General features: G+C 38.4%; 7 protein-coding genes across 10 annotated transcripts; 4 read left to right on the top strand and 3 right to left on the bottom strand.

Moving 5' to 3' along the window:
* The first annotated feature begins 1,069 nt into the window (after nt 1-1,069).
* Nucleotides 1,070-2,017, top strand: LOC140552355 (hemoglobin subunit alpha-like). Its single transcript, XM_072676575.1, has 3 exons — nt 1,070-1,222; nt 1,395-1,602; nt 1,803-2,017. The coding sequence occupies exons 1-3, from the start codon at nt 1,128-1,130 to the stop codon at nt 1,929-1,931; spliced, it is 432 nt and encodes a 143-aa protein (XP_072532676.1). The 5' UTR covers nt 1,070-1,127; the 3' UTR covers nt 1,932-2,017.
* Nucleotides 2,018-6,179: 4,162 nt separating this feature from the next.
* On the bottom strand, nt 6,180-12,292 carry LOC140552353 (hemoglobin subunit beta-like). 2 transcript variants are annotated; one of them, XM_072676573.1, is made up of 7 exons: nt 10,638-12,292; nt 8,228-8,380; nt 7,964-8,024; nt 7,562-7,663; nt 6,858-6,987; nt 6,546-6,768; nt 6,180-6,419 (listed from the first exon to the last, which is right to left on the bottom strand). In XM_072676573.1, exons 5-7 carry the CDS (start codon nt 6,947-6,949, stop codon nt 6,288-6,290), a joined length of 447 nt encoding a protein of 148 aa, XP_072532674.1. In that variant the 5' UTR covers nt 6,950-6,987; nt 7,562-7,663; nt 7,964-8,024; nt 8,228-8,380; nt 10,638-12,292; the 3' UTR covers nt 6,180-6,287. The 2 variants fall into 2 exon arrangements, with proteins under 2 accessions (XP_072532674.1, XP_072532673.1); XM_072676572.1 differs by lacking the exon at nt 10,638-12,292 and having other exon boundaries at nt 7,562-8,024; nt 8,228-8,384.
* Nucleotides 6,999-8,507, top strand: LOC140552361 (hemoglobin subunit alpha-like). The gene is made up of 3 exons (XM_072676580.1): nt 6,999-7,645; nt 7,824-8,031; nt 8,256-8,507. The coding sequence occupies exons 1-3, from the start codon at nt 7,551-7,553 to the stop codon at nt 8,382-8,384; spliced, it is 432 nt and encodes a 143-aa protein (XP_072532681.1). The 5' UTR covers nt 6,999-7,550; the 3' UTR covers nt 8,385-8,507.
* Nucleotides 12,293-13,175: 883 nt separating the features above from the next.
* Nucleotides 13,176-15,595, top strand: LOC140552360 (hemoglobin subunit alpha-like). Its single transcript, XM_072676579.1, has 3 exons — nt 13,176-14,733; nt 14,912-15,119; nt 15,344-15,595. Exons 1-3 carry the CDS (start codon nt 14,639-14,641, stop codon nt 15,470-15,472), a joined length of 432 nt encoding a protein of 143 aa, XP_072532680.1. The 5' UTR covers nt 13,176-14,638; the 3' UTR covers nt 15,473-15,595.
* Nucleotides 13,276-19,389, bottom strand: LOC140552352 (hemoglobin subunit beta-like). Of its 3 annotated transcripts, XM_072676569.1 has the most exons (6): nt 17,726-19,389; nt 15,316-15,468; nt 15,052-15,112; nt 13,946-14,751; nt 13,634-13,856; nt 13,276-13,503 (listed from the first exon to the last, which is right to left on the bottom strand). In XM_072676569.1, exons 4-6 carry the CDS (start codon nt 14,035-14,037, stop codon nt 13,372-13,374), a joined length of 447 nt encoding a protein of 148 aa, XP_072532670.1. In that variant the 5' UTR covers nt 14,038-14,751; nt 15,052-15,112; nt 15,316-15,468; nt 17,726-19,389; the 3' UTR covers nt 13,276-13,371. The 3 variants fall into 3 exon arrangements, with proteins under 3 accessions (XP_072532670.1, XP_072532669.1, XP_072532672.1); XM_072676568.1 differs by having other exon boundaries at nt 13,946-15,112; XM_072676571.1 differs by lacking the exons at nt 15,316-15,468; nt 17,726-19,389 and having other exon boundaries at nt 13,946-15,196.
* Nucleotides 19,390-20,369: 980 nt separating this feature from the next.
* Nucleotides 20,370-21,214, bottom strand: LOC140552354 (hemoglobin subunit beta-like). Its single transcript, XM_072676574.1, has 3 exons — nt 21,040-21,214; nt 20,728-20,950; nt 20,370-20,597 (listed from the first exon to the last, which is right to left on the bottom strand). The coding sequence occupies exons 1-3, from the start codon at nt 21,129-21,131 to the stop codon at nt 20,466-20,468; spliced, it is 447 nt and encodes a 148-aa protein (XP_072532675.1). The 5' UTR covers nt 21,132-21,214; the 3' UTR covers nt 20,370-20,465.
* Nucleotides 21,215-21,480: 266 nt separating this feature from the next.
* On the top strand, nt 21,481-23,040 carry LOC140552359 (hemoglobin subunit alpha-like). Its single transcript, XM_072676578.1, has 3 exons — nt 21,481-22,241; nt 22,424-22,631; nt 22,830-23,040. The coding sequence occupies exons 1-3, from the start codon at nt 22,147-22,149 to the stop codon at nt 22,956-22,958; spliced, it is 432 nt and encodes a 143-aa protein (XP_072532679.1). The 5' UTR covers nt 21,481-22,146; the 3' UTR covers nt 22,959-23,040.
* Nucleotides 23,041-26,691: the final 3,651 nt, after the last annotated feature.

Below are 26,691 nucleotides of genomic sequence, written 5' to 3'. Positions count from 1 at the left end.
TAAGATTAAACTGTCACACCTCGAAAACTTGACACGACCTTCAGTGTACAGACAGCAAATTCAAGCACTTATAGATTTTGCAGACTTGCAGATGCCAAATAATAAAAGTAACTGTGCTGAATGAAAATTGTGAACACATTTTTGTTGACAAAATAAAGGTGCTACAAGGGTTCTTTGAGTGATGCCATTTGTTTGTAAATAAGTAAAGCACCTTTATAACAACGTTTTTAAAGCTTTATCTGTTATAGAACCAAATGTGATTCTTAAAGAACCAGTTTACAAGTACAGTCTTATTTTATCACTTCAAATGTATGTATATACTGATTATTGTTATTTATTATTGTCAGATCTTCAAAGCTGCAATTTTGGCAGACTCTTCTTAACTTCTAATGAAAGTCACACCTATCGGGACAACGGCAAATGATATAAATAAAGATAAGTTTTTGTGAGACTACATGTTTCAGGAACTATGATTATGTGTACTAACATAGTCAACATTCCGTGTGCAGCCACTTCAAAAGAGCACTTCTAAAAATAAAGATACAAAAAACTTTTGAGTGATGCCAGAGATCAACTTTTGATTCTATAAAGAAACATGTTTGTAAATGAGTTGTGTGAGTATGAAGAACCTTTTCACCTTTGTAAATAAACTTTCCATCAACTGTAGACTTTTTGAAACAAACAGTGGTTCTTCTCATCACTCAATGAATCTTTGTTTTTTAAGAGTGCAGTGTAATTGCAACACTTATCACAACACTTAACACAGGTTTTTAATTAAAACTAATATATACAGAAAAAAAAACTAAGCAAATAGTTTCATTCTAAAATAAAGAAAAGTTCTAAAGCAATGCTGGGTCAAACATGATTCAGCAGAATTAATCTGGGAGCACAAAGTTATAGTTGGGGTAAAAAAAATATTTTCGTTATCTTATTTCAGTGTAAAAATTGGCACCGTTTTGATTAGACTGGGTGGAGACCAGCTGAAACGCCTGTCAGAGGTGTGGTTTGGAGGAGATGCTTGGGTGGGTCTGTTTCTGGATTAATATAAAGGTGGTCAAAGTGTTCAAGTTCATCAGGAGCTTTTAATTTCTGAATACATCCTGAGTTGAGGAAACGAAGACATAACGATGAGTCTCACTGCTAAGGACATTGCTGCGGTCAAAGGCCTTTGGGCCAAGATCTCCTCCAAGGCTGATGACATTGGTGCTGAAGCCTTGGGCAGGTAATTTCATTCTCTGTATATCTAGTGTTAATGTAGACTGAAAGGAATGCTACTTCAGAGATTTCAACACGTTCGACTTCATCTTGCATTTTAGACAATACATTCATTTAGATCTTTTGTTTATTTATTATTGTTTCCTTAATGCCAGACTAATCTATACTGTATCCATCAGAATGCTCACCGTGTACCCCCAAACCAAGACCTACTTCTCCCACTGGGCTGACGTAAGCCCTGGATCTGCTCCAGTAAAGAAGCATGGAAAGACCATCATGGGTGCTGTTGGTGAAGCTGTTGGCAAAATTGAAGACCTCCCTGGAGCTTTGTCCCAGCTCAGTGAACTACATGCTTACAAGCTGCGAGTGGACCCTTCCAACTTCAAGGTAGATCTCTTCCAAATGACTTGTGACTGCCTATATATATATATATATAAACAGGCAGGAATAGTAAAACATGTTATTTAATGTTAATGTTAATGTATCTGTAATAAATCTAAATCTGGAAGTTGTGGATAACTTTGTTAGTAATGTAGAAATGTTTAGTAAAATGAACTAAAACTGTTCTGTTTTCTCTTTAATCTTAGATCCTGGCTCACAACATCATTGTGGTCGTGGGCATGTTGTTCCCTGGGGATTTCACTCCTGAAGCTCATGTGTCCCTAGACAAGTTCCTCCAGAACTTGGCCTGGTGTCTGGCTGAGAGGTACCGCTAAATCACCAGTGGGAAGTAAGAGTCCAATGGCGCAGTTCTTCTTGGACACAGCCATGTCTAAATAAAGTTACCAAATGAATAAACATACAGATGCTTCATTTGTGTTTTTATGGTAAACGAAGTATGTAATATATAATTTTAGTCAAAGGTCATATGTGGCTATTAATGACCACTACATTTCAGGGTGCAGCTAAAACAACTGGTTACGAGATAATGGTACATTGCCAAAATTTTTAAAGTTCCGTTCACAAGGCCACTTAAACCCTGGTTTAATAAATTAATAACTGGTCTTGGTTCCATGACATGATACATGATGCAAGGGTGCAATCCCTTTTTCAAAGTGTAAATAAGTTTACAAATCTTAAATATTAAATCCATTATGTACAATTTAGACACAGCATCAATTTATTTATTAATTTAGAGATAAACTGTAAAAAGTAAAAGTGTGTGAGTAATGTTTCCATTTAGATACATGTTGCAGATCTAGGAGTTAATGGACACAGGGAAAACTGAGATTCTAGAGCTGTCGTCCCGCCACATGTATGTGATGGACGCCAGTGTTTTAGGGTGCCCCCGTGTGTTATCTTCAGGCTCTCTTATTTTAATTAGGCTGTTATGGTCAAACCTGCCAGAGTCATCAGCCATACTCCGATACTTCTCAGCATTCTCTGATCTCTTTACATTTTCTAGGTTAATGATTACCTATTTATCCGGCTTGACCGACCTAATGGAAGGCTGACCGCTAAGATCACCTGCACCTGCATAAGAACAGCAACCCTCTCCTGCCACTGCTATCTGCCTAACAACTACATTGGGCTCTTAACTATTTGGTACTCTCATTACCATCTCTACTATAATTATATTAGTTTATATATTATATCAGGATTATTTCAGCACACCTGAGAAGAAGATTAATCTTGGTGGTTCAGGGACCTTTATCAATAATTTATAACTATTTATGATAAGAGAAGGATGCAACCATAAAAACCATAGAATTCAAAGAGGGTGTATTTTGTTTTTCATGACTCTTATTTTTATTATTCTAGCCTTCTTTTTTATTTTACTATAACAAAGCTTTTAATGTTTGTAAATAAAATACAACAACATGATACAACACATATCTGAAATAAATAATTTCTAATCATTTATTTAATAATGTAGCTCATTTTACATATAGTGTCAGGGCCATTGTTTTGTTTTATACTAAACAAGTATAATTAAATGACTTTTTTTTTAGGAAAAGGGTGTTTAAAAGTGAAAGGTAGATATTAAAACAAGCACTGTCCATTTACTTTAAAGGAGCAATAACTCTATAATTATCATACTCTATTATTTATCATATAAATAATCAGTTATAGACAAACAAAAAATCAAATGTCTAGACAGATGTTATGTAGAATATAATAATTACAATGAATGGTAAACAAAAGAAGTATAGAAAATACACATAAAACACATAATTGGAAACTAATGATAGCAGCCTTACATTGATATACTTTTGATTTGTGTGGGCTGTCTAGACCACAAGTCAAAGTTATCATCAACTTGAAAGTTTTAAAACTGGTTCAGATAAACATTCTGAATAAAACGTTAAAGACAGTTAAAACAGCTTCTTTGAGGTAAAGGCTAAAGTTGTGTATTAAATAGACTTAACAGGAACACACTTAATGTAATTCATAACATGTTAATTAAACTGGTCCCCAGTTTAAATGTTTATTTGTAATTTGTTATTTTCTTTACAAGACTGTAGAAAAAATAAACACTGAATGGGTTCTTTTAGATTAGGACACCAGTAAAGTTATTTAATTTGACATACTATCAAAATGCATCATTCTAATTCACTTCATCAGCATCATCAAATGTATGTGTTAATATGTCAGTTGCTGACATTAAATAATTGGAACGAACAGATTATTGAATGTGAAATGACGAACAGAGTAAGTGTATAAAAATGATTAAGAAAATGTATTTTCCATTGTTGACCTTACCATTATTTTCTTTTTGTGAGTATAAAGTCTGGCACATTGACATGCCAAGTAAGCTGTTTTTTGCATGTGAAAATTCCTGTTTGGAGACGTTGTCTTCAGTATGTGGAATGTACTCTGTTACTAGTAAATGCAGAATTACTGAAAATTTAGAGGTGGAACATGCTTAAAGCTCATTCTTCACTTCATCTCCTCAGGGTAACTCAGTCATGTGTCTCAGTCCTAACTCCATTTATCAAGAAAGGCCTCATCTTCTAGCTCAAAGTAGAAGCAACATAAATTCTAGCCCTGATTCTCATATTTCCTTCCGTCTTACAGTTACACATTCTTATGTGACAGGAAGCATAACACTCATCTGTTTCTCTGTTGTGTTTTATTCTGTTGTGTTTTGGGAGGGTAGTCCTGTAATTGACCACCAGAGGCGCGCTCTCGACTATAAAGGGGCTTGGTAAAAGCGCTGTTAATCTCAGAAGGAAAGCCACGTCACTCATCAAGGCACTTGCAACTTGCAATTGACTATTACTTATGAAAAAGTTCATATATTCTTGATAAAGGACCCCTTTAGTTAACGTACCATTGGAAATGTGTAAATAAGAGAGAAGCTAGGTAAGCACACTTTGGGAAAGCCTACAAAGTAATATTTGATCTCCCTAAGGACTATTGGATCGGTTGTGAGAAAATGACAGCAGTAAAAATTCCAGATCACCTTAGAAGAATGAGCTTGGGCTTTGGGGTACAGTGAATTCATTGACCAAGGGTAAGTTAAGAGGAGAGGACACGCCCAGATTGCAAATTGATGCCAGAAACCAATACGAAAGCTGAGAGTTAGCCTTAAGAAGGATGAGAGGGCGAATCACACTCCAGTTGCCAGTGGCGACACAATTTTCAAACACGTTAATAAATCCCTCAAAAATAACAAAGTTAAGAAATTTGTAAAATATGTCAAATTTTACAAATGATTTTATTTGAGTACAGACACAATGACAGTGATTGTGTTGTGTATAGAATGAACAAGCCCATGGATCTAACAGAAATTGATGGTCAACAGAAATGTAAGAAATATAAAAAGAAAAAAAAAGAAATATAAAATATTTTATACTGGCTGTTTTTTTATTCCTCAGAAAAATACCTCATGCAAAGGAACTGAATTTCAGATAGTTTGGCTTGATCAACTTACATTACATGTATGTGGTATTTATCTTAATTATTTAATTAAATAATAGCGTCATGACTGGCTAGGACAACGACGGGTGAACACTCGCAGGGACGGTGCGACAGTACAAGAAACACACGAAACCCCGCGCTCGTCAGACCCAACTAAACTTACTGGACTTGAGCAACTAAGGGATTAGTCGCCAAATCCCCAATGCGACCAGGTAGGAACCAGAGCAGCGAACTACACTACACCTGAACTTGAACAGACTCTAATAGACGTCCTCGTGAACAACACAACCGAAGACCAGCCCAACCCTCCAGGTGGGCTTAGCAAGTGAACCCAGACGCCGCCACTCCAGGTCGGCATGGAAACCGTAATTCTCGGCGAGGGGAAGCTCGCGTTTGCTCCCTATATACCCAAGCTCTCAGGTGACCCAAAACATGCAATAAACGTAAATGAAACACACGTGAATAAACATGACGTTGTGCATGGAGGGTTGTCAACCTAAAAGTCCAGTGAGTGACGTGAACGTGAATCCAGAACTTAAACGTCCGTGACATGAACATGAACATAAGAGTCCTTGACCCTGAAGCCTGTGGACCGCGACGACGCGGACCCGACAGATAGCAGAGCTATTGATATAGTTAACTGGCACCATTTCTTCGCAACTGATGCACTATTGCTCAATGGAATATCCAAAATTCTAAATGTTATTTTACAGCCTTCTCATACCTTGTGAATTTCAAATACATCTACAGTACTATTTAATCTTTCTATTTTGTAGCTTTTCTTTTCATTCACATTGACACTGGGATACAGGAATTAAAAATGTGTGTTTGACAGAAAAACAATTATTTTAATGAATGACAGACAGAGGCTCTAAACTCTAAACTGTTAAATGTAAAATCATGTCCTTGTTAGGTTGCATCTGTGTATAACTAGAGCTTACTATACCTATGTAAAATGCTCATAAAGGGCACATTGAGAAAAGCAGTCCTTACTGCAATCAGTGGTGGCTGGGAAGTGTTGTTGAAATGAATTATGCATAATTTTCTGCGTTGGCAGTTCACGCAATATATCACAATAAACAGTCGGCTATTCAGTTAAATTGCGTTTCAGATAGTTTTATTTACTTGTCAGAACAATATCTTTGGTCAACAGCTTTGTGCATTGGTTTTAAAGCTGAACTTGAGCTGTTTTTCCATTGAGAATGACACTAGTGGTACTGCCTGCCCAGAGCAGATGCAACAACAGCCAAGAACTTCTGCCAAGCCTCCTGCACATCAGCGGTGAAGACAGAGGGTCCGAACTTCATGGCCACACATACGGTGATGCAGTCACCAAGAAGCTGGAGAGGACAATTCCAAACATCATTATCACATACTTCTCACACTGAACTCCATGGACTGTTACAAGGTTAAAGATATTGTGAGATGTTTCGTAAGACATTGAAGATGCTAGATCTGAAACCTACCCTGAAGTTGTCAGGATCTACGTGCAGTTTCTCAGAGTGCATCACACTCAGACTAGAGTAGGCAGCCTTGATGTTGTCCATGTTCTTGATGGCTCTCTCCAGCCCACCCATGACGACCTTGCCATGAGCAGCCACCTTGGGGTTGCCGATGATGGCAGCGGGGCTGGATAGATTACCAAAGGTAGTGAAGTGCCTCTGTACCCAGGGAGCAACGATCAGAAGCCTGAAATTACGAACAACCGGGTCACCTAAAGGAATCGCGATACGCAAAAAGGCAAGAACTCAGCAGAGTGTTTGATCATTGTCACTTACCTGGATAGAGCCTGAGGTCCGATTTCATCGACACTGATCTTTCCCCACAGGCCAGTGATGGCGCTGCGCTCGGCATCTGTCCACTCAACCATACTGACGTTTTAGACTGTCTTCAGTTACTTGCTTGAAGCTGTTCAAAGAAATCTTGAGCTCAATTTATTGACGTGTTTAACGTCCCCACCCTTCAGACAGAGTGTGCTATGATTGGCTCATTTGTCTTTGGACGTAACATAGGGGAGTGAACCTGACTAATTGGCATTTGGCCATGAAGATGTTTTTTGAAAGTCTTATCACCATATTGTAACTATACATCTGATTCGTTGCTTTTAAATTTAGTTTAATTTGCATCTTAATAATGAACTTTATTTTGGTAAGAAATAAAACATTTTCATAGAAATTCATATGAAGCCAATAACGGCTTGCACGGCTGTATATGGATAAACACTGTAGTATGTAGATTGTACATGCAATATGTGATGATGTAAAAATTTTATCTGAATGATACCAGCCTATACATTGGCTTGGTGTTGATTAAAATGGGTGGAGGCCAGCCTTAACGTTTGAAAGAGGTGTGGTTTAGATGGTTTGCTTGGGTGGGTCCGTTTATAATTTGATATATAAGTGGAGAACGTGCCGAAGTTAAGCAGGATACTTTTTAAATACATCCTGAGCTGAGAAGAAAAAGACGTAAAAATGAGTCTCACTGTCCAGGACATGGCCGTGGTGAAGGCATTTTGGGCCAAAATCGCCCCCAAGGCTGAAGATATTGGTGCTGAAGCTTTGGGCAGGTAATTCCACTTCTTTTGCTGTTGGGGGTTGCAATTTAGGAATGCGTTCAACAAAACTAGTCATATGATATTGTTATATAGTTATATATGTTATATATATTGTTATGTACTACATTTTTACAATAGCTTTCTTGGGATGATATCTAGACCCCTGCCTAATCAATACTGTCTCAAACAGAATGCTCACAGTGTACCCCCAAACCAAGACCTACTTCTCCCACTGGGCTGACCTGAGCCCTGGATCTGCTCCAGTGAAGAAGCATGGAAAGACCATCATGACTGGTGTCGGTGAGGCAGTTGCCAAAATTGAGGACCTACCTGCAGCTTTGTCCCAGCTCAGCGAACTCCACGCTTACAAGCTGCGAGTGGACCCTGCCAACTTCAAGGTAAGCATTTTAGTACGAACACTTTAGTACGAAATAAGGTTGCAGATATTTATTTTTACAAGTAAATAAAGATTTACCATCATGAATAAATATTAAGTAAAATGTATATGACGTTTATGGAGGATAATCAGTCAACATGTTCCTATTTTTTACAGTTAGCATCAAAATTAAATGACAGTAGAAGTTAGACACTCACGACTGTTCTATTTTCTCTTTAACCTCAGATCCTGGCTCACAACATCATTGTGGTCGTTGGAATGTTGTTCCCTGCCGACTTCACTCCTGAAGTTCATGTGTCTGTAGACAAGTTCCTACAGAACTTGGCCTGGTGTCTGGCTGAGAGGTACCGCTAAACCACCAATAGGAAGAAATAGTCGAATGACGCAATTGTTCTTTGAGACAGCAATGTCTGAATAAAGTCACCAAATGAACAAAGCATTGCATATTTTACTTGTGTTTTGTTATTAAGTTAAGCGATTAGAGGAAAAGTGTCGATCTTTACAGCAAAATATAAACTCACAATATGTTTACTCAGTGGTCGAAACCGGGCTGACATTTGATCAATCTGCAGGTATCACTTTTTTTAAAATATAGTTTTACATATTGTATTAAATTGCATTTCCAATGTAACCTTCTTAAACAGAAAACAGAAAAAACCGACTTTCTGCGAACAATGTCAGGTAATCTGAATGAGGATTTCCTCTATGAAGCAGAATGAAAGAAAGATTTGTAGCTCTGACATTTTTACTAGTAAACATCGTAAGCATAGTTTTGATGCATTTACTTGCTGTCATGCAAAAACCTTGTATCTTATTTTTTTTGTTGCGTTTACATCATTTAAATGTGGCAGTTGTTCTTTACATTGAGTGAACATTTCATTATGAATGGACCAATACAAATGCTACAAAATAACAATTATAATAAAATAACTTAAAAACGTTTCATAATTTCATATGTAAAAAATACATTGATTTCCAATCAAACATAAAACGATTTAAGATATAAAATAGCCTGTGTTGTAAAAAAAATGGCAATAAAACGTGCTATGCATGCAGACTTGCTGTATGCCAAGCACAACGAAGTGTGGAGATTTTTCACTTCTCGGCGATGTGCATTGGTCGAATGACACTGTTTTATGGGAAGTGTTCACAATTCACCGGTTAGCTTTATTGGATTAGCGATTTCAAATTGTTGTATTTAAGAAAACATCAGCAATAGTTTTCTGATTCGCGTATATCTGAGCTCAGGTTTTATTGTTTCGTTGAAAACCTTCGCTGTGGGATCCAGCTAGCTCACATCTTTTGGTAGTTATTACATGGTGGAATGTTAGGTAGCATTACCAGTGGATTAATCAAGTTCTCAGATAGTTCTTTGGTTTCATGATGGATAGTAGACTTAACATTACAATAATTTGCTGCCCGATTCAAATAGCCATCTTCTCTCATTACTTTATCTGCTTGCCTTTGCGTGAGTGAAAGAAAAATGATGTATGGAAACCGCTGGCTAACATCACATTTTATTAGCTACAGCTACGGTTCTCTAAGTGTTACTGAATACATTTAGTACACTATTAGCTTCTGAATCGACCATTTCATATACCAATGAATTTTTGATATATGTGGGTGAGTAAATCTGAGCGAACTTTAATGGTTAGATCAATTGCAACGCAGTTAACACTAGTAACACTAGTCTTTTTTATTTCAAGCTGCTAAAATGTCAGAATGAACTCCTTATGCATCTTTATTTTCGTTATTAACAGTATGTGTGATTAGATTCTACACTTAATTTTATTGCATATGCATTTTTTGTGTGCATTGTTCTAGCTGGAGGAGCTGGACGACAATTTATACTTTGCATTTGTCGCTCTACCTGACTATAAAAAATCTTTTTCAAGGCAAGTTGAATGCGCATACTGTACAACATAACTAACTTTCAGGTACTGTACAAGGATAGAGACATAACACACGTCACTTTCACTCACCCCTTGTACTTATTCGACCCAAAGGTTTTCAGACACACCAGCCCCTCACAAACACACACACAAAGTCAGATTTGGACTCCCCCCCACCTAAAAGTTGACAGACACCCCCCCTCCTTCCTTAATCACTCCAACCACTTGGCAACCAACAGTAACAGATAGATAAAACCAATCAACCCTTTGTGAAAGATCTTATTCTTCCCTTCATGTTTTTCTTTCAGCTCTTTTCTATGTTTCTTCAGAAAATGCAAATCTTATTTAACTTGTGTTTTGCACAGTAACAGAAATATTGGCAAGTTGCTGTGATTAATTGCTTCATTCATTTTCTCATTACAAACTACATGGTAAATTTAGTGTTTTTTCATTTGTTCTTTAACTTCAAGTAGTATTTGTTAAAAATGTATGGATGTCTGTAGGACTGTTTAATGCTGTTAGGTCTTTTGAGCACTTGGTTCCTATTTGTGTATTTGTCAGGGTGTTGGCTAAGACTTAATTAAAGATGAACTTGAAGATCATTCTACAGCAGAATTGCACTAATTTAGTATTATTTTGTGAAGAAAGTAACACATTAGAAACAGTTTAATAGTTGATTGAAAGTAATTTGTTTGGATATTTGTTTTGTCCTTACCTTGTTACACTTAGTTCTTCTGCAATCTCATTTTTATTTCTGTGCAAGTGAGACTTTACAAACACTGTTGAAAGATTGGTGTAATTCCACCTTCTCCTGATCGACTGACAGCTCACCAATGGCCTGAATGAGTTCTATTGCAGATTTGAACACACAAAAGACAACCACTCTTGTCCCCCACGCTGGCTCTCTTCCCTGTGTCCCCTGCTCATCTTTCCATCAGCTTGGAGGATGTTTGCAGGCTCTTCAGCAGACAGAAGGTGAGGAAAGCCTGGGGCATGACTCAGTCTCTCCATCCAATCTAAAACACTACTGCGACCAATTAGCACCAGTTTTCACTGGCATCTTCAACAGATTACTGGAACTCTGCTGTGTTTCAGCCTGCTTTAAGACCTCCTAATGCTTTTACCATTAACTGTAAGAAGAATACTTGGGCGAATAGCAGAGTGTTCATCCTATTGACTTGTGTTTAGTAGTGTCTAAACTTAGAGGTATCTTTGAATTTTAGCCTATTCAAACTAGCTGAGGTTATTCTTAAGTAAATAGCAAAGCACTTTTGTAAGTCGCTCTGGATAAGAGCGTCTGCTAAATGCATTAAATGTAAATGTAATGTAAATGTATGTACACAATATGTTACTGACCTTCAGGTGGTCTTTACACTCTACATTTGTTACTAGCAACAATTCAACTTTTTTTGTTCTCTTTGTTTTAAAATTATTTTATAGAGTGTTTATTTTTACACAAATGGTTGCAACTGTAACAACTGCAGTTTCCCTCCTGGAATCAATAAAGTATTTCTGATTCTGAACTAACAATTAATATTCCTCAATCTCTCTCCAGTTGCCAACGACTACAACTAAACTAACATGCAATATATTGATTTAACTCAAGGATCCTATTGGAATGTACACATTTATCAAACATCATGGGCTCTGGGGTACAGTGAACTCAATGACCTAGGGTACGCTAGGAGGGAAGGACACGCCCAGTATGCAAATCGCTATGTGTCAGAAACAATCGGGAAACGAAATACAACGATAGTTTATTTTCAGATGTAACAGGATCTCACTCTTAAATACTATATACATATTGTTGTACAACCAAAAATCTCATTCCAATAATTATTTTTTTAATCCGTTAAACATTATATTACGCAAAAGAACTGAATTATAGTTTCTCTATATAAGCTTACGTCTTATAGTTATTTCATTAAGAAGTGCAGTTAGGTTTTCCAGTGATGCAAAACTATTGATACAGTTTAACTGGCATAATTTCTTTACAACTGAATATCTGAACGCTTTAATGTCTTGAAGTTTCCTGCATTTTCATGCCTTATAAGTTTCTAATTTCCTAATAATATTTTTTGGTTTTTAATTTATATGTAGTTTATTTATTTTATACATAAACTATACTTTTTAATGATTTACAGGAATAGGCCAAATGTAAACCGATTATATCCTGTGTATGCATAAATGACACAAGTCCCCCAAAGGCGGTCCCGGGCCGCGGCTCACAGGCGAAAATGAACTCTATGTTAATGAATCATGTCATGTTTAGTCAAAGGAAAGACTTTTATGTTGAAAGGGTTATGTTTGTCATGTGACTATTCTTTGTTTGGTTAATGTGTTACATCTGTGGGCTGGTGTATTTATTTATTTATTTATTTATTTATTTATTAATTAATTAATTAATTAATTAATTATGCTGGTTGCCGTGAATTACTCCACATGCACCCAGGTTCTTCAGTTAACGGTAGAGACTCAGGATTCAGCGGTCTGGTCTGTAGAGTCCATCCTCGTACAGAGGACTCTCTCTCTACCTAGCTAGCTTAGCAGGGGAAGCTAACTAGCTAGGCTGCTTTTGCCTCAGGGTCCATTAGGGAGCCCATTAGGGAGCTACTGCAGGTCTGTGGTGATCTCTCGCCAGGCTTCATAGGTTCAGCGAGCTGGGGTCCAGGAGCTCCAGGAGTGAGCGACTCTCCAGCTCGTTTCAGCAGTTGGCTCTCCTCACCGTCGGACCGGATCAGTCGTCTAGGTCTGGCGGCTGACTCCTCACGCCCTCAAGTCTAGTAAGTTCAATGCGCCTGACTAGCGCTCCTCTATATGTCCTAGTTCATAGCTTTCCCAGGCTCGGCTTGGAGGTTTATGTTTCTGAGTAGCGGTACTGGCTCAGCCCCGGCAGCCAGCACTGCCCTAGTGCCTCACCAGCCCCAGCTGTGTTCTTCTGTTCGTCACGGTTTTGTTAAGTTCTTCCTTATCCCTTGTGATTGGTGCTGCATTTCTGTTTGTTTATGGTTTATTGTTGTCAATAAACTCCTCGCTTTGGTCCATCCCCTGCGAGTGTTCTCCCCTCATTGTCAGACCGAGTGGATCATGACAGCCCTAACCAAATAAAAATAATTTCTATTTTTCAGTACACTCCAAACTCACAGATAATAATAGACATTTACACAGATAAACCACATAATTTACTTCAGTCAGGGGTGGCTGTGAAGTGTTGAAATTAATTATGCTATAATTATATATATATATATATATATATATATATATATATATATATATATATATAAATAATGTATTATATAAATATAATCTATAATGCGTTGTAATGCGTAATAACAGTCGATTATTCAGTTGAATTGCGTTTCAAACATGTTTTATTTTTTTGTCATAACAATCTCTTTGTGCATTGGTTTTAAAGCTGAACTTGAGCTGTTTTTCCATTGAGAATGACACTAGTGGTACTGCCTGCCCAGAGCAGATGCAACAACAGCCAAGAACTTCTGCCAAGCCTCCTGCACATCAGCGGTGAAGACAGAGGGTCCGAACTTCATGGCCACACATACGGTGATGCAGTCACCAAGAAGCTGGAGAGGACAATTCCAAACATCATTATCACATATACTTCTCACACTGAACTCCATGGACTGTTACAAGGTTAAAGATATTGTGAGATGTTTCGTAAGACATTGAAGATGCAAGACATCTGAAACCTACCCTGAAGTTGTCAGGATCCACGTGCAGTTTCTCAGAGTGCATCACACTCAGACTAGCGTAGGCAGCCTTGATGTTGTCCATGTTCTTGATGGCTCTCTCCAGCCCACCCATGACGACCTTGCCATGAGCAGCCACCTTGGGGTTGCCGATGATGGCAGCGGGGCTGGATAGATTACCAAAGGTAGTGAAGTGCCTCTGTACCCAGGGAGCAACGATCAGAAGCCTGAAATTACGAACAACCGGGTCACCTAAAGGAATCGCGATACGCAAAAAGGCAAGAACTCAGCAGAGTGTTTGATCATTGTCACTTACCTGGATAGAGCCTGAGGTCCGATTTCATCGACACTGATCTTTCCCCACAGGCCAGTGATGGCGCTGCGCTCGGCATCTGTCCACTCAACCATACTGACGTTTTAGACTGTCTTCAGTTACTTGCTTGAAGCTGTTCAAAGAAATCTTGAGCTCAATTTATTGATGTGTTTAACGTCCCCACCCTTCAGACAGAGTGTGCTATGATTGGCTCATTTGTCTTTGGACGTAACATAGGGGAGTGAACCTGACTAATTGGCATTTGGCCATGAAGATGTTTTTTGAAAGTCTTATCACCATATTGTAACTATACATCTGATTCGTTGCTTTTAAATTTAGTTTAATTTGCATCTTAATAATGAACTTTATTTTGGTAAGAAATAAAACATTTTCATAGAAATTCATATGAAGCCAATAACGGCTTGCACGGCTGTATATGGATAAACACTGTAGTATGTAGATTGTACATGCAATATGTGATGATGTAAAAATTTTATCTGAATGATACCAGCCTATACATTGGCTTGGTGTTGATTAAAATGGGTGGAGGCCAGCCTTAACGTTTGAAAGAGGTGTGGTTTAGATGGTTTGCTTGGGTGGGTCCGTTTATAATTTGATATATAAGTGGAGAACGTGCCGAAGTTAAGCAGGATACTTTTTAAATACATCCTGAGCTGAGAAGAAAAAGACGTAAAAATGAGTCTCACTGTCCAGGACATGGCCGTGGTGAAGGCATTTTGGGCCAAAATCGCCCCCAAGGCTGAAGATATTGGTGCTGAAGCTTTGGGCAGGTAATTCCACTTCTTTTGCTGTTGGGGGTTGCAATTTAGGAATGCGTTCAACAAAACTAGTCATATGATATTGTTATATAGTTATATATGTTATATATATTGTTATGTACTACATTTTTACAATAGCTTTCTTGGGATGATATCTAGACCCCTGCCTAATCAATACTGTCTCAAACAGAATGCTCACAGTGTACCCCCAAACCAAGACCTACTTCTCCCACTGGGCTGACCTGAGCCCTGGATCTGCTCCAGTGAAGAAGCATGGAAAGACCATCATGACTGGTGTCGGTGAGGCAGTTGCCAAAATTGAGGACCTACCTGCAGCTTTGTCCCAGCTCAGCGAACTCCACGCTTACAAGCTGCGAGTGGACCCTGCCAACTTCAAGGTAAGCATTTTAGTACGAACACTTTAGTACGAAATAAGGTTGCAGATATTTATTTTTACAAGTAAATAAAGATTTACCATCATGAATAAATATTAAGTAAAATGTATATGACGTTTATGGAGGATAATCAGTCAACATGTTCCTATTTTTTACAGTTAGCATCAAAATTAAATGACAGTAGAAGTTAGACACTCACGACTGTTCTATTTTCTCTTTAACCTCAGATCCTGGCTCACAACATCATTGTGGTCGTTGGAATGTTGTTCCCTGCCGACTTCACTCCTGAAGTTCATGTGTCTGTAGACAAGTTCCTACAGAACTTGGCCTGGTGTCTGGCTGAGAGGTACCGCTAAACCACCAATAGGAAGAAATAGTCGAATGACGCAATTGTTCTTTGAGACAGCAATGTCTGAATAAAGTCACCAAATGAACAAAGCATTGCATATTTTACTTGTGTTTTGTTATTAAGTTAAGCGATTAGAGGAAAAGTGTCGATCTTTACAGCAAAATATAAACTCACAATATGTTTACTCAGTGGTCGAAACCGGGCTGACATTTGATCAATCTGCAGGTATCACTTTTTTTAAAATATAGTTTTACATATTGTATTAAATTGCATTTCCAATGTAACCTTCTTAAACAGAAAACAGAAAAAACCGACTTTCTGCGAACAATGTCAGGTAATCTGAATGAGGATTTCCTCTATGAAGCAGAATGAAAGAAAGATTTGTAGCTCTGACATTTTTACTAGTAAACATCGTAAGCATAGTTTTGATGCATTTACTTGCTGTCATGCAAAAACCTTGTATCTTATTTTTTTTGTTGCGTTTACATCATTTAAATGTGGCAGTTGTTCTTTACATTGAGTGAACATTTCATTATGAATGGACCAATACAAATGCTACAAAATAACAATTATAATAAAATAACTTAAAAACGTTTCATAATTTCATATGTAAAAAATACATTGATTTCCAATCAAACATAAAACGATTTAAGATATAAAATAGCCTGTGTTGTAAAAAAAATGGCAATAAAACGTGCTATGCATGCAGACTTGCTGTATGCCAAGCACAACGAAGTGTGGAGATTTTTCACTTCTCGGCGATGTGCATTGGTCGAATGACACTGTTTTATGGGAAGTGTTCACAATTCACCGGTTAGCTTTATTGGATTAGCGATTTCAAATTGTTGTATTTAAGAAAACATCAGCAATAGTTTTCTGATTCGCGTATATCTGAGCTCAGGTTTTATTGTTTCGTTGAAAACCTTCGCTGTGGGATCCAGCTAGCTCACATCTTTTGGTAGTTATTACATGGTGGAATGTTAGGTAGCATTACCAGTGGATTAATCAAGTTCTCAGATAGTTCTTTGGTTTCATGATGGATAGTAGACTTAACATTACAATAATTTGCTGCCCGATTCAAATAGCCATCTTCTCTCATTACTTTATCTGCTTGCCTTTGCGTGAGTGAAAGAAAAATGATGTATGGAAACCGCTGGCTAACATCACATTTTATTAGCTACAGCTACGGTTCTCTAAGTGTTACTGAATACATTTAGTACACTATTAGCTTCTGAATCGACCATTTCATATACCAATGAATTTTTGATATATGTGGGTGAGTAAATCTGAGCGAACTTTAATGGTTAGATCAATTGCAACGCAGTTAACACTAGTAACACTAGTCTTTTTTATTTCAAGCTGCTAAAATGTCAGAATGAACTCCTTATGCATCTTTATTTTCGTTATTAACAGTATGTGTGATTAGATTCTACACTTAATTTTATTGCATATGCATTTTTTGTGTGCATTGTTCTAGCTGGAGGAGCTGGACGACAATTTATACTTTGCATTTGTCGCTCTACCTGACTATAAAAAATCTTTTTCAAGGCAAGTTGAATGCGCATACTGTACAACATAACTAACTTTCAGGTACTGTACAAGGATAGAGACATAACACACGTCACTTTCACTCACCCCTTGTACTTATTCGACCCAAAGGTTTTCAGACACACCAGCCCCTCACAAACACACACACAAAGTCAGATTTGGACTCCCCCCCACCTAAAAGTTGACAGACACCCCCCCTCCTTCCTTAATCACTCCAACCACTTGGCAACCAACAGTAACAGATAGATAAAACCAATCAACCCTTTGTGAAAGATCTTATTCTTCCCTTCATGTTTTTCTTTCAGCTCTTTTCTATGTTTCTTCAGAAAATGCAAATCTTATTTAACTTGTGTTTTGCACAGTAACAGAAATATTGGCAAGTTGCTGTGATTAATTGCTTCATTCATTTTCTCATTACAAACTACATGGTAAATTTAGTGTTTTTTCATTTGTTCTTTAACTTCAAGTAGTATTTGTTAAAAATGTATGGATGTCTGTAGGACTGTTTAATGCTGTTAGGTCTTTTGAGCACTTGGTTCCTATTTGTGTATTTGTCAGGGTGTTGGCTAAGACTTAATTAAAGATGAACTTGAAGATCATTCTACAGCAGAATTGCACTAATTTAGTATTATTTTGTGAAGAAAGTAACACATTAGAAACAGTTTAATAGTTGATTGAAAGTAATTTGTTTGGATATTTGTTTTGTCCTTACCTTGTTACACTTAGTTCTTCTGCAATCTCATTTTTATTTCTGTGCAAGTGAGACTTTACAAACACTGTTGAAAGATTGGTGTAATTCCACCTTCTCCTGATCGACTGACAGCTCACCAATGGCCTGAATGAGTTCTATTGCAGATTTGAACACACAAAAGACAACCACTCTTGTCCCCCACGCTGGCTCTCTTCCCTGTGTCCCCTGCTCATCTTTCCATCAGCTTGGAGGATGTTTGCAGGCTCTTCAGCAGACAGAAGGTGAGGAAAGCCTGGGGCATGACTCAGTCTCTCCATCCAATCTAAAACACTACTGCGACCAATTAGCACCAGTTTTCACTGGCATCTTCAACAGATTACTGGAACTCTGCTGTGTTTCAGCCTGCTTTAAGACCTCCTAATGCTTTTACCATTAACTGTAAGAAGAATACTTGGGCGAATAGCAGAGTGTTCATCCTATTGACTTGTGTTTAGTAGTGTCTAAACTTAGAGGTATCTTTGAATTTTAGCCTATTCAAACTAGCTGAGGTTATTCTTAAGTAAATAGCAAAGCACTTTTGTAAGTCGCTCTGGATAAGAGCGTCTGCTAAATGCATTAAATGTAAATGTAATGTAAATGTATGTACACAATATGTTACTGACCTTCAGGTGGTCTTTACACTCTACATTTGTTACTAGCAACAATTCAACTTTTTTTGTTCTCTTTGTTTTAAAATTATTTTATAGAGTGTTTATTTTTACACAAATGGTTGCAACTGTAACAACTGCAGTTTCCCTCCTGGAATCAATAAAGTATTTCTGATTCTGAACTAACAATTAATATTCCTCAATCTCTCTCCAGTTGCCAACGACTACAACTAAACTAACATGCAATATATTGATTTAACTCAAGGATCCTATTGGAATGTACACATTTATCAAACATCATGGGCTCTGGGGTACAGTGAACTCAATGACCTAGGGTACGCTAGGAGGGAAGGACACGCCCAGTATGCAAATCGCTATGTGTCAGAAACAATCGGGAAACGAAATACAACGATAGTTTATTTTCAGATGTAACAGGATCTCACTCTTAAATACTATATACATATTGTTGTACAACCAAAAATCTCATTCCAATAATTATTTTTTTAATCCGTTAAACATTATATTACGCAAAAGAACTGAATTATAGTTTCTCTATATAAGCTTACGTCTTATAGTTATTTCATTAAGAAGTGCAGTTAGGTTTTCCAGTGATGCAAAACTATTGATACAGTTTAACTGGCATAATTTCTTTACAACTGAATATCTGAACGCTTTAATGTCTTGAAGTTTCCTGCATTTTCATGCCTTATAAGTTTCTAATTTCCTAATAATATTTTTTGGTTTTTAATTTATATGTAGTTTATTTATTTTATACATAAACTATACTTTTTAATGATTTACAGGAATAGGCCAAATGTAAACCGATTATATCCTGTGTATGCATAAATGACACAAGTCCCCCAAAGGCGGTCCCGGGCCGCGGCTCACAGGCGAAAATGAACTCTATGTTAATGAATCATGTCATGTTTAGTCAAAGGAAAGACTTTTATGTTGAAAGGGTTATGTTTGTCATGTGACTATTCTTTGTTTGGTTAATGTGTTACATCTGTGGGCTGGTGTATTTATTTATTTATTTATTTATTTATTTATTTATTAATTAATTAATTAATTAATTATGCTGGTTGCCGTGAATTACTCCACATGCACCCAGGTTCTTCAGTTAACGGTAGAGACTCAGGATTCAGCGGTCTGGTCTGTAGAGTCCATCCTCGTACAGAGGACTCTCTCTCTACCTAGCTAGCTTAGCAGGGGAAGCTAACTAGCTAGGCTGCTTTTGCCTCAGGGTCCATTAGGGAGCCCATTAGGGAGCTACTGCAGGTCTGTGGTGATCTCTCGCCAGGCTTCATAGGTTCAGCGAGCTGGGGTCCAGGAGCTCCAGGAGTGAGCGACTCTCCAGCTCGTTTCAGCAGTTGGCTCTCCTCACCGTCGGACCGGATCAGTCGTCTAGGTCTGGCGGCTGACTCCTCACGCCCTCAAGTCTAGTAAGTTCAATGCGCCTGACTAGCGCTCCTCTATATGTCCTAGTTCATAGCTTTCCCAGGCTCGGCTTGGAGGTTTATGTTTCTGAGTAGCGGTACTGGCTCAGCCCCGGCAGCCAGCACTGCCCTAGTGCCTCACCAGCCCCAGCTGTGTTCTTCTGTTCGTCACGGTTTTGTTAAGTTCTTCCTTATCCCTTGTGATTGGTGCTGCATTTCTGTTTGTTTATGGTTTATTGTTGTCAATAAACTCCTCGCTTTGGTCCATCCCCTGCGAGTGTTCTCCCCTCATTGTCAGACCGAGTGGATCATGACAGCCCTAACCAAATAAAAATAATTTCTATTTTTCAGTACACTCCAAACTCACAGATAATAATAGACATTTACACAGATAAACCACATAATTTACTTCAGTCAGGGGTGGCTGTGAAGTGTTGAAATTAATTATGCTATAATTATATATATATATATATATATATATATATATATATATATATATATATATATATATAAATAATGTATTATATAAATATAATCTATAATGCGTTGTAATGCGTAATAACAGTCGATTATTCAGTTGAATTGCGTTTCAAACATGTTTTATTTTTTTGTCATAACAATCTCTTTGTGCATTGGTTTTAAAGCTGAACTTGAGCTGTTTTTCCATTGAGAATGACACTAGTGGTACTGCCTGCCCAGAGCAGATGCAACAACAGCCAAGAACTTCTGCCAAGCCTCCTGCACATCAGCGGTGAAGACAGAGGGTCCGAACTTCATGGCCACACATACGGTGATGCAGTCACCAAGAAGCTGGAGAGGACAATTCCAAACATCATTATCACATATACTTCTCACACTGAACTCCATGGACTGTTACAAGGTTAAAGATATTGTGAGATGTTTCGTAAGACATTGAAGATGCAAGACATCTGAAACCTACCCTGAAGTTGTCAGGATCCACGTGCAGTTTCTCAGAGTGCATCACACTCAGACTAGCGTAGGCAGCCTTGATGTTGTCCATGTTCTTGATGGCTCTCTCCAGCCCACCCATGACGACCTTGCCATGAGCAGCCACCTTGGGGTTGCCGATGATGGCAGCGGGGCTGGATAGATTACCAAAGGTAGTGAAGTGCCTCTGTACCCAGGGAGCAACGATCAGAAGCCTGAAATTACGAACAACCGGGTCACCTAAAGGAATCGCGATACGCAAAAAGGCAAGAACTCAGCAGAGTGTTTGATCATTGTCACTTACCTGGATAGAGCCTGAGGTCCGATTTCATCGACACTGATCTTTCCCCACAGGCCAGTGATGGCGCTGCGCTCGGCATCTGTCCACTCAACCATACTGACGTTTTAGACTGTCTTCAGTTACTTGCTTGAAGCTGTTCAAAGAAATCTTGAGCTCAATTTATTGATGTGTTTAACGTCCCCACCCTTTAAGCAGAGTATGAGGTGATTGGCTCACTTGTCTTTGGACGTCACAGAAGGGAGTGGACCTGACTGATTGGCATTTGGCCATGAACATTTTTTTATGTGGAAGTCTTATCTCGATTCAGAGAATCAAGCTACATGAGATGTTCTAACTCAGTGTGAACAAGGACATGGCTATACATATTAAACTATAGAATTCATGTGTGTTTTACACATGAGATGTGAAGGATTTCAGAACAATAAGCATTCTGTATTACTTAATGAAAAGCATAGGAAATACATGTTAATGTGCTCCTATGTGCTTAATTATTGTATTTTATAGTGTTAAATACCATTTAAAACTTGCAGATGTTAATGTTTGGATGTAAAAATTGACAGAGGTAGGAAAGTATGGAGAATGAGAACTCAACAAAATAGCAAAATACCATACTGCACACAACACCAACAATCGCCACACTTATATTTTCTTAAACCAGTCTTTCTCTTCGTTACATACCACAATATCCACAGTTTACAACCTGTTGTAACGTATGCTTACTCATTAGGCTGTAACTACGCATTTGATTCTGTGCTTTTAAATGTAATTTTATTTATCTTAATCTTTTTTTAGGGTAAGACATGAAACTCCAACATTTCATAGAAACCGATTAATCATATATAACCTGTTGACCATGTATGGGGACATACAGTAATGTAGATTTATCAAAAAAAAAAGTTATCTAAATGATACCAGGCAATACATTGGCATGGTCTTGGTAAAACTGGGTGGAGGCCAGCCTTCACTTGTAAAAGAGGTGTGGTTTAGATAGTTTGCTTGGGTGGGTCAGTTTATAATTTAATATATAAGTGGAGAAGGTGTCGTTCTCCACTTAGCAGGATATATTTTTTTTAATACACCCTGAGCTGAGAAGGAGAAGACGTTGTAACAATGAGTCTCACTGTCCAGGACATGGCCGTGGTGAAGGCATTTTGGGCCAAAATCGCCTCCAAGGCTGAAGATATTGGTGCTGAAGCTTTGGGCAGGTAATTCCACTTCTTTTGCTTTTGGGGGTTGCAATTTGGGAATACGTTCAACAAAACTAGTCGTACATATAATTTTGTTATATAGTTATATATGTTATATATATTGTTATGTACTACATTTTTACAATAGCTTTCTTGGGATGATATCTAGACCCCTGCCTAATCAATACTGTCTCAAACAGAATGCTCACAGTGTACCCCCAAACCAAGACCTACTTCTCCCACTGGGCTGACCTGAGCCCTGGATCTGCTCCAGTGAAGAAGCATGGAAAGACCATCATGACTGGTGTCGGTGAGGCAGTTGCCAAAATTGAAGACCTACCTGCAGCTTTGTCCCAGCTCAGCGAACTCCACGCTTACAAGCTGCGAGTGGACCCTGCCAACTTCAAGGTAAGCATTTTCTTAGCACGACGAAAGGTTTCAAATAAAGATTTCCCCATGGAATATTCCCATAAATATGGAGCTAAAATGTATATGAAGTTTATGGAGGATAAATCAGTCAGCATGTTTATAAATGTTCTTACAAATATCAAAATCAATCGACAATACAAGTTAGACACGACTGTTCTGTTTTCTCTTTATCCTCAGATCCTGGCTCACAACATCATTGTGGTCGTGGGGATGTTGTTCCCTGCCGACTTCACTCCTGAAGTTCATGTGTCTGTAGACAAGTTCCTCCAGAACTTGGCCTGGTGTCTGGCTGAGAAGTACCGCTAAATCATGAATGAGAAGAAACAGGCGAACGACGCAGTTGTTCTTTGAGACCGCAATGTCTGAATAAAGTCACCAAATGAACAAAGCATTGAATGTTTCATTGGATTTTGTAATAAGTTAAGCAATTAAAGAAAGATCGATGTTCAAAGCAAATTTCCATAGCACATCTGCTTTCCCAAAATTTTTGCTCAGTGAGTGGGGGAAAAAACAGCAAACTTTTGATGCAGTTCACTTACAGTCCACTAACTTTCAGGACATAGTTTCATAACATTTCATAATGAATTCCATTAAAATTTTTTAAATTTAGAAATTAAACTTGAAACTTATGCTAAAAATTCTGCAAAAACAGCTAAACAAAAAAGTGTTTCCCTCCATGAAACAAAGTTTGCAGTTCGGTTCTCTACAGTATTAGGATACCCAGATATCAGTTCAACGGCCACACTCCATTATAGTTCATAAACATATTCATCTTACAATTTAAGCTGAAATGTTTAAAACTACATAGCCTATAGGCAAATGTATTGAATGTATTTTGGAATTAGTCAACATTCGTCTAAACCAAAGAAGATGTATCAGTAATGTTTTATTTATGAAAAAATATTTGTGACCTTTGGGTCGTCTTAACACGGGCTGTCTCCTGTCAGAATATTTTTTTTTACTGTAATCAAGTCATGTTATTTTTTCCATTACAACTTGCGTTAACCCATAGTTGTTGTTTTATTTACCTTCATTTATTTGAGGAGGACCTACACCAAAGAAAGCTTAGGTGTATCACAGTAAGCAGTGTCCCACATAACGGCAATTCAGACTACTTCTTGTAATAATGTACAGGAGGGTGTGAAGTTGTTCAAGTGATCTTCCGTAGATCTTAGGGGGTGAAACTGGAAGGGCTCTCGGTGAAGATCGGCTTTTGATCATTGCCATCAAGTACAGAAGGGCTGGTCCGTTCTTGGCTTTGTAGGCCAGAGTCAGGGGTTTGAATCTGATGTGGGCAGCAGCTACAGGAAGCCAATGAAGAGAGATCGCAGCAGTGGAGTGACAAGGCTGAATTAATGGAAACACTGTAGAAATGTACTGTGAATGTCATTGCCACCAACTGGCAGCAATTGACCTGCAAATTACTATTAAAAATCACAGTAACTGGCAGCTATAGAACAGCAATTTACTGTATAAAACGGTTTAGTGTATACTAAACTGTATGCAATGTACTGCATTTATGTTTACAATTGTAGTGTTCTAATTGTGAAACAGTAATTTGCAAATGCTTTTACATGTTGAAATATGATGGCTAAAGATGACAGTGTCAGAAATGTTTACTTAGAGCTGACAAAGAATTTAAAAAAGAATGATCATATATGAGTCACACTTTCTAGTTGCAGCAGCCAGGGAGCTAGAAATTCAATAAGGAAGGAAACTACAGTTTCCAACAAGAGCTTGTGTCATCTAAAATTACTGTATTTACCCAATGAATATCCAAGTTTAAGCTAATTTGCCAGGAATATAAAATACAGATAAAAACAGTTATTTATGGTACTGGGGATGAAGTATCAGTCATGCTCTAAAATTCCTGATTTACCAGGGTGTTGTACAATGTACATTGTACAATACATCAATTTATTCAGGAACTACAAATAAATTCCAAACTTGGAATTTAATTGTACTTAATTCATTGATCACTAAGATGTTCCAGTTAACCATCATGATGTGCGGTTAGACAAAGGCAGGACATTGCAGAGTTGGGAATGACATGACACCCCATTTGAACACTTTCCAGTAAAACATGATAACTGTACACTATTCAAAGCATTTACAAAGAACAGTTAAACTTTGGGGTTTAGCAGGTCTCTCCTGCTCCCCTGATACCGAGTGCCTGACATGTTTCTACATAGCTCACTCCCCTTATCAGCATCAACCAGTAATGACCTTGGCTGAATGTGGGAAAAAAAATAAGGCACTGTATATATGTATATAATCTGTTATAACTTACCGTCTACATAATTGACCAAATATTGTTGGACTTTGTACTAGCAAAAATGTGAATCTATGTAAATTAGTGATAACATAAGGCAAGACCTAGATCTGATATTATTACTAATAAACATTTCATAGTTGATACCTGAAATGAGAATTTCTACTTGGGAAAACTGAATTGGTTGGACTACACTTTTATAACATATTAAAATACCCAAAGAAAAACAAGGAGTTAACAAACAACCCAGCAGTGGTTTAAAGAAATCTTATATTATAAAGGAGACCAAATTACATATTAATATAGAGGAATACAGTGACATCATATAATTTCTATTACATGACTATAGGGTTTTTGAAAGAGCTGAGTTTAATAACCTTAATATAGGTTTAACAAAACCTAATTACATTTACATTTACATTTACGGCATTTAGCAGACGCTTATATCCAGAGCGACTTACAAAGTTCTTTGCTATTTACCCAAGAAAAGCCTTAGCTAGTTAGAATAGACTAATAATTCAAAAGATACCTCCAAGCTTAGACATTACTAAACACAATACAATAAGGCGACCATAGAACTATTCGTCCAAGTACTCTCTGAAGAGGTGGGTCTTCAGTCTGCGTTTGAAGACAGCGAGCGACTCGGCCGTTCGGACACCCAGGGGCAGCTCATTCCACCTCTTTGGTGCCAGGACAGAAAAAAGCCTGGACGCTTGTCTTCCGCGGGAAGGGATGAGGGATGGTGGGTCGAGCCGAGCCGTACTTGAAGCTCGAAGGGCTCTTGGTGCGGATCGGCTTTTGACCATTGCCATCAGATACGGAGGGGCTGGTCCAGTCTTGGCTTTGTAGGCCAGCGTCAGGGTTCTGAATCTGATGCGGGCAGCAGCTACTGGAAGCCAGTGGAGAGAACGCAGCAGTGGAGTGACATGGCTAAATTTTGGGACATTTAAGACGACCCGTGCCGCTGCATTCTGGATGAGTTGCAGGGGCCTGATGGTGCGCAGAGGGAGACCAGCCAGAAGAGAGTTGCATTAGTCAAGTCTGGAAGTGACGAGAGACTGAACAAGCACCTGGGTGGCCTCTCTATAGAGGAAGGGTCAAATTCTCCGGATGTTGTACAGAAGAAATCTGCAGGACCGAGTTACGTTTGCAACATGACTTGAGAACGATAACTGATCATCCATCACTACACCAAGGCTTCGGGCTTCAGTAGAGGGAGTGACCAGTGAGTTCTCGAAGGTGATGGCAAGATCGTTTCTTGGTCCAGCAGTTCCCGAGATGTACAGCAGCTCCGTCTTGCTGGGGTTGAGTTTGAGGTGGTGAGCCGCCATCCAAGACGAGACGTCGGCGAGGCATGCTGAGATACGGGCAGGAACCTGTGTGTCAGATGGTGGGAAAGAGAGCATGAGTTGAGTGTCGTCGGCGTAACAGTGGTAAGAGAATCCATGGGAGGATATCACTTTACCAAGAGAGTGAGTGTACAGTGAGAAAAGAAGAGGACCAAGAACTGAGCCTTGTGGAACGCCAGTGGAGAGACTACAAGGAGCGGACGTGTCGCCCTGCCACGTTACCTGGTATGAGCGTCCCTGCAGGTATGATGCAAACCATTGCCATGCAGAGCCGGTAATTCCAAGACCGGCAAGGATAGACAGGAGGATCTTGTGGTCCACTGTGTCAAAAGCTGCGGAGAGGTCAAGAAGGATCAGAACCGAGGACAGTCTGGCAGCTTTAGCTGCATGGAGCTTCTCTGTAACTGCAATGAGAGCA

The sequence above is a fragment of the Salminus brasiliensis genome, chromosome 3, assembly GCF_030463535.1.
Source record: "Salminus brasiliensis chromosome 3, fSalBra1.hap2, whole genome shotgun sequence".
NCBI lineage: Eukaryota > Metazoa > Chordata > Actinopteri > Characiformes > Bryconidae > Salminus > Salminus brasiliensis.
Note: the sequence above shows the minus strand (reverse complement) of the source record. Positions and strands in the feature narration are given on the sequence as shown.

Bases quoted from the DNA above. Each gene is read 5' to 3' on its own strand.
- LOC140552355 (XM_072676575.1), top strand. From the start codon at position 1,128: ATGAGTCTCACTGCTAAGGACATTGCTGCGGTCAAAGGCCTTTGGGCC. The intron at 1,223-1,394 runs GTAATTTCATTC...TGTATCCATCAG, and splicing joins GGTGCTGAAGCCTTGGGCAG to AATGCTCACCGTGTACCCCC. The intron at 1,603-1,802 runs GTAGATCTCTTC...CTTTAATCTTAG, and splicing joins TGGACCCTTCCAACTTCAAG to ATCCTGGCTCACAACATCAT.
- LOC140552353 (XM_072676573.1), bottom strand. From the start codon at position 6,949: ATGGTTGAGTGGACAGATGCCGAGCGCAGCGCCATCACTGGCCTGTGG. The intron at 6,769-6,857 runs GTAAGTGACAAT...TCGTAATTTCAG, and splicing joins GGACCTCAGGCTCTATCCAG to GCTTCTGATCGTTGCTCCCT. The intron at 6,420-6,545 runs GTAGGTTTCAGA...TGTCCTCTCCAG, and splicing joins TAGATCCTGACAACTTCAGG to CTTCTTGGTGACTGCATCAC.
- LOC140552361 (XM_072676580.1), top strand. From the start codon at position 7,551: ATGAGTCTCACTGTCCAGGACATGGCCGTGGTGAAGGCATTTTGGGCC. The intron at 7,646-7,823 runs GTAATTCCACTT...TGTCTCAAACAG, and splicing joins GGTGCTGAAGCTTTGGGCAG to AATGCTCACAGTGTACCCCC. The intron at 8,032-8,255 runs GTAAGCATTTTA...CTTTAACCTCAG, and splicing joins TGGACCCTGCCAACTTCAAG to ATCCTGGCTCACAACATCAT.
- LOC140552352 (XM_072676568.1), bottom strand. From the start codon at position 14,037: ATGGTTGAGTGGACAGATGCCGAGCGCAGCGCCATCACTGGCCTGTGG. The intron at 13,857-13,945 runs GTAAGTGACAAT...TCGTAATTTCAG, and splicing joins GGACCTCAGGCTCTATCCAG to GCTTCTGATCGTTGCTCCCT. The intron at 13,504-13,633 runs GTAGGTTTCAGA...TGTCCTCTCCAG, and splicing joins TGGATCCTGACAACTTCAGG to CTTCTTGGTGACTGCATCAC.
- LOC140552360 (XM_072676579.1), top strand. From the start codon at position 14,639: ATGAGTCTCACTGTCCAGGACATGGCCGTGGTGAAGGCATTTTGGGCC. The intron at 14,734-14,911 runs GTAATTCCACTT...TGTCTCAAACAG, and splicing joins GGTGCTGAAGCTTTGGGCAG to AATGCTCACAGTGTACCCCC. The intron at 15,120-15,343 runs GTAAGCATTTTA...CTTTAACCTCAG, and splicing joins TGGACCCTGCCAACTTCAAG to ATCCTGGCTCACAACATCAT.
- LOC140552354 (XM_072676574.1), bottom strand. From the start codon at position 21,131: ATGGTTGAGTGGACAGATGCCGAGCGCAGCGCCATCACTGGCCTGTGG. The intron at 20,951-21,039 runs GTAAGTGACAAT...TCGTAATTTCAG, and splicing joins GGACCTCAGGCTCTATCCAG to GCTTCTGATCGTTGCTCCCT. The intron at 20,598-20,727 runs GTAGGTTTCAGA...TGTCCTCTCCAG, and splicing joins TGGATCCTGACAACTTCAGG to CTTCTTGGTGACTGCATCAC.
- LOC140552359 (XM_072676578.1), top strand. From the start codon at position 22,147: ATGAGTCTCACTGTCCAGGACATGGCCGTGGTGAAGGCATTTTGGGCC. The intron at 22,242-22,423 runs GTAATTCCACTT...TGTCTCAAACAG, and splicing joins GGTGCTGAAGCTTTGGGCAG to AATGCTCACAGTGTACCCCC. The intron at 22,632-22,829 runs GTAAGCATTTTC...CTTTATCCTCAG, and splicing joins TGGACCCTGCCAACTTCAAG to ATCCTGGCTCACAACATCAT.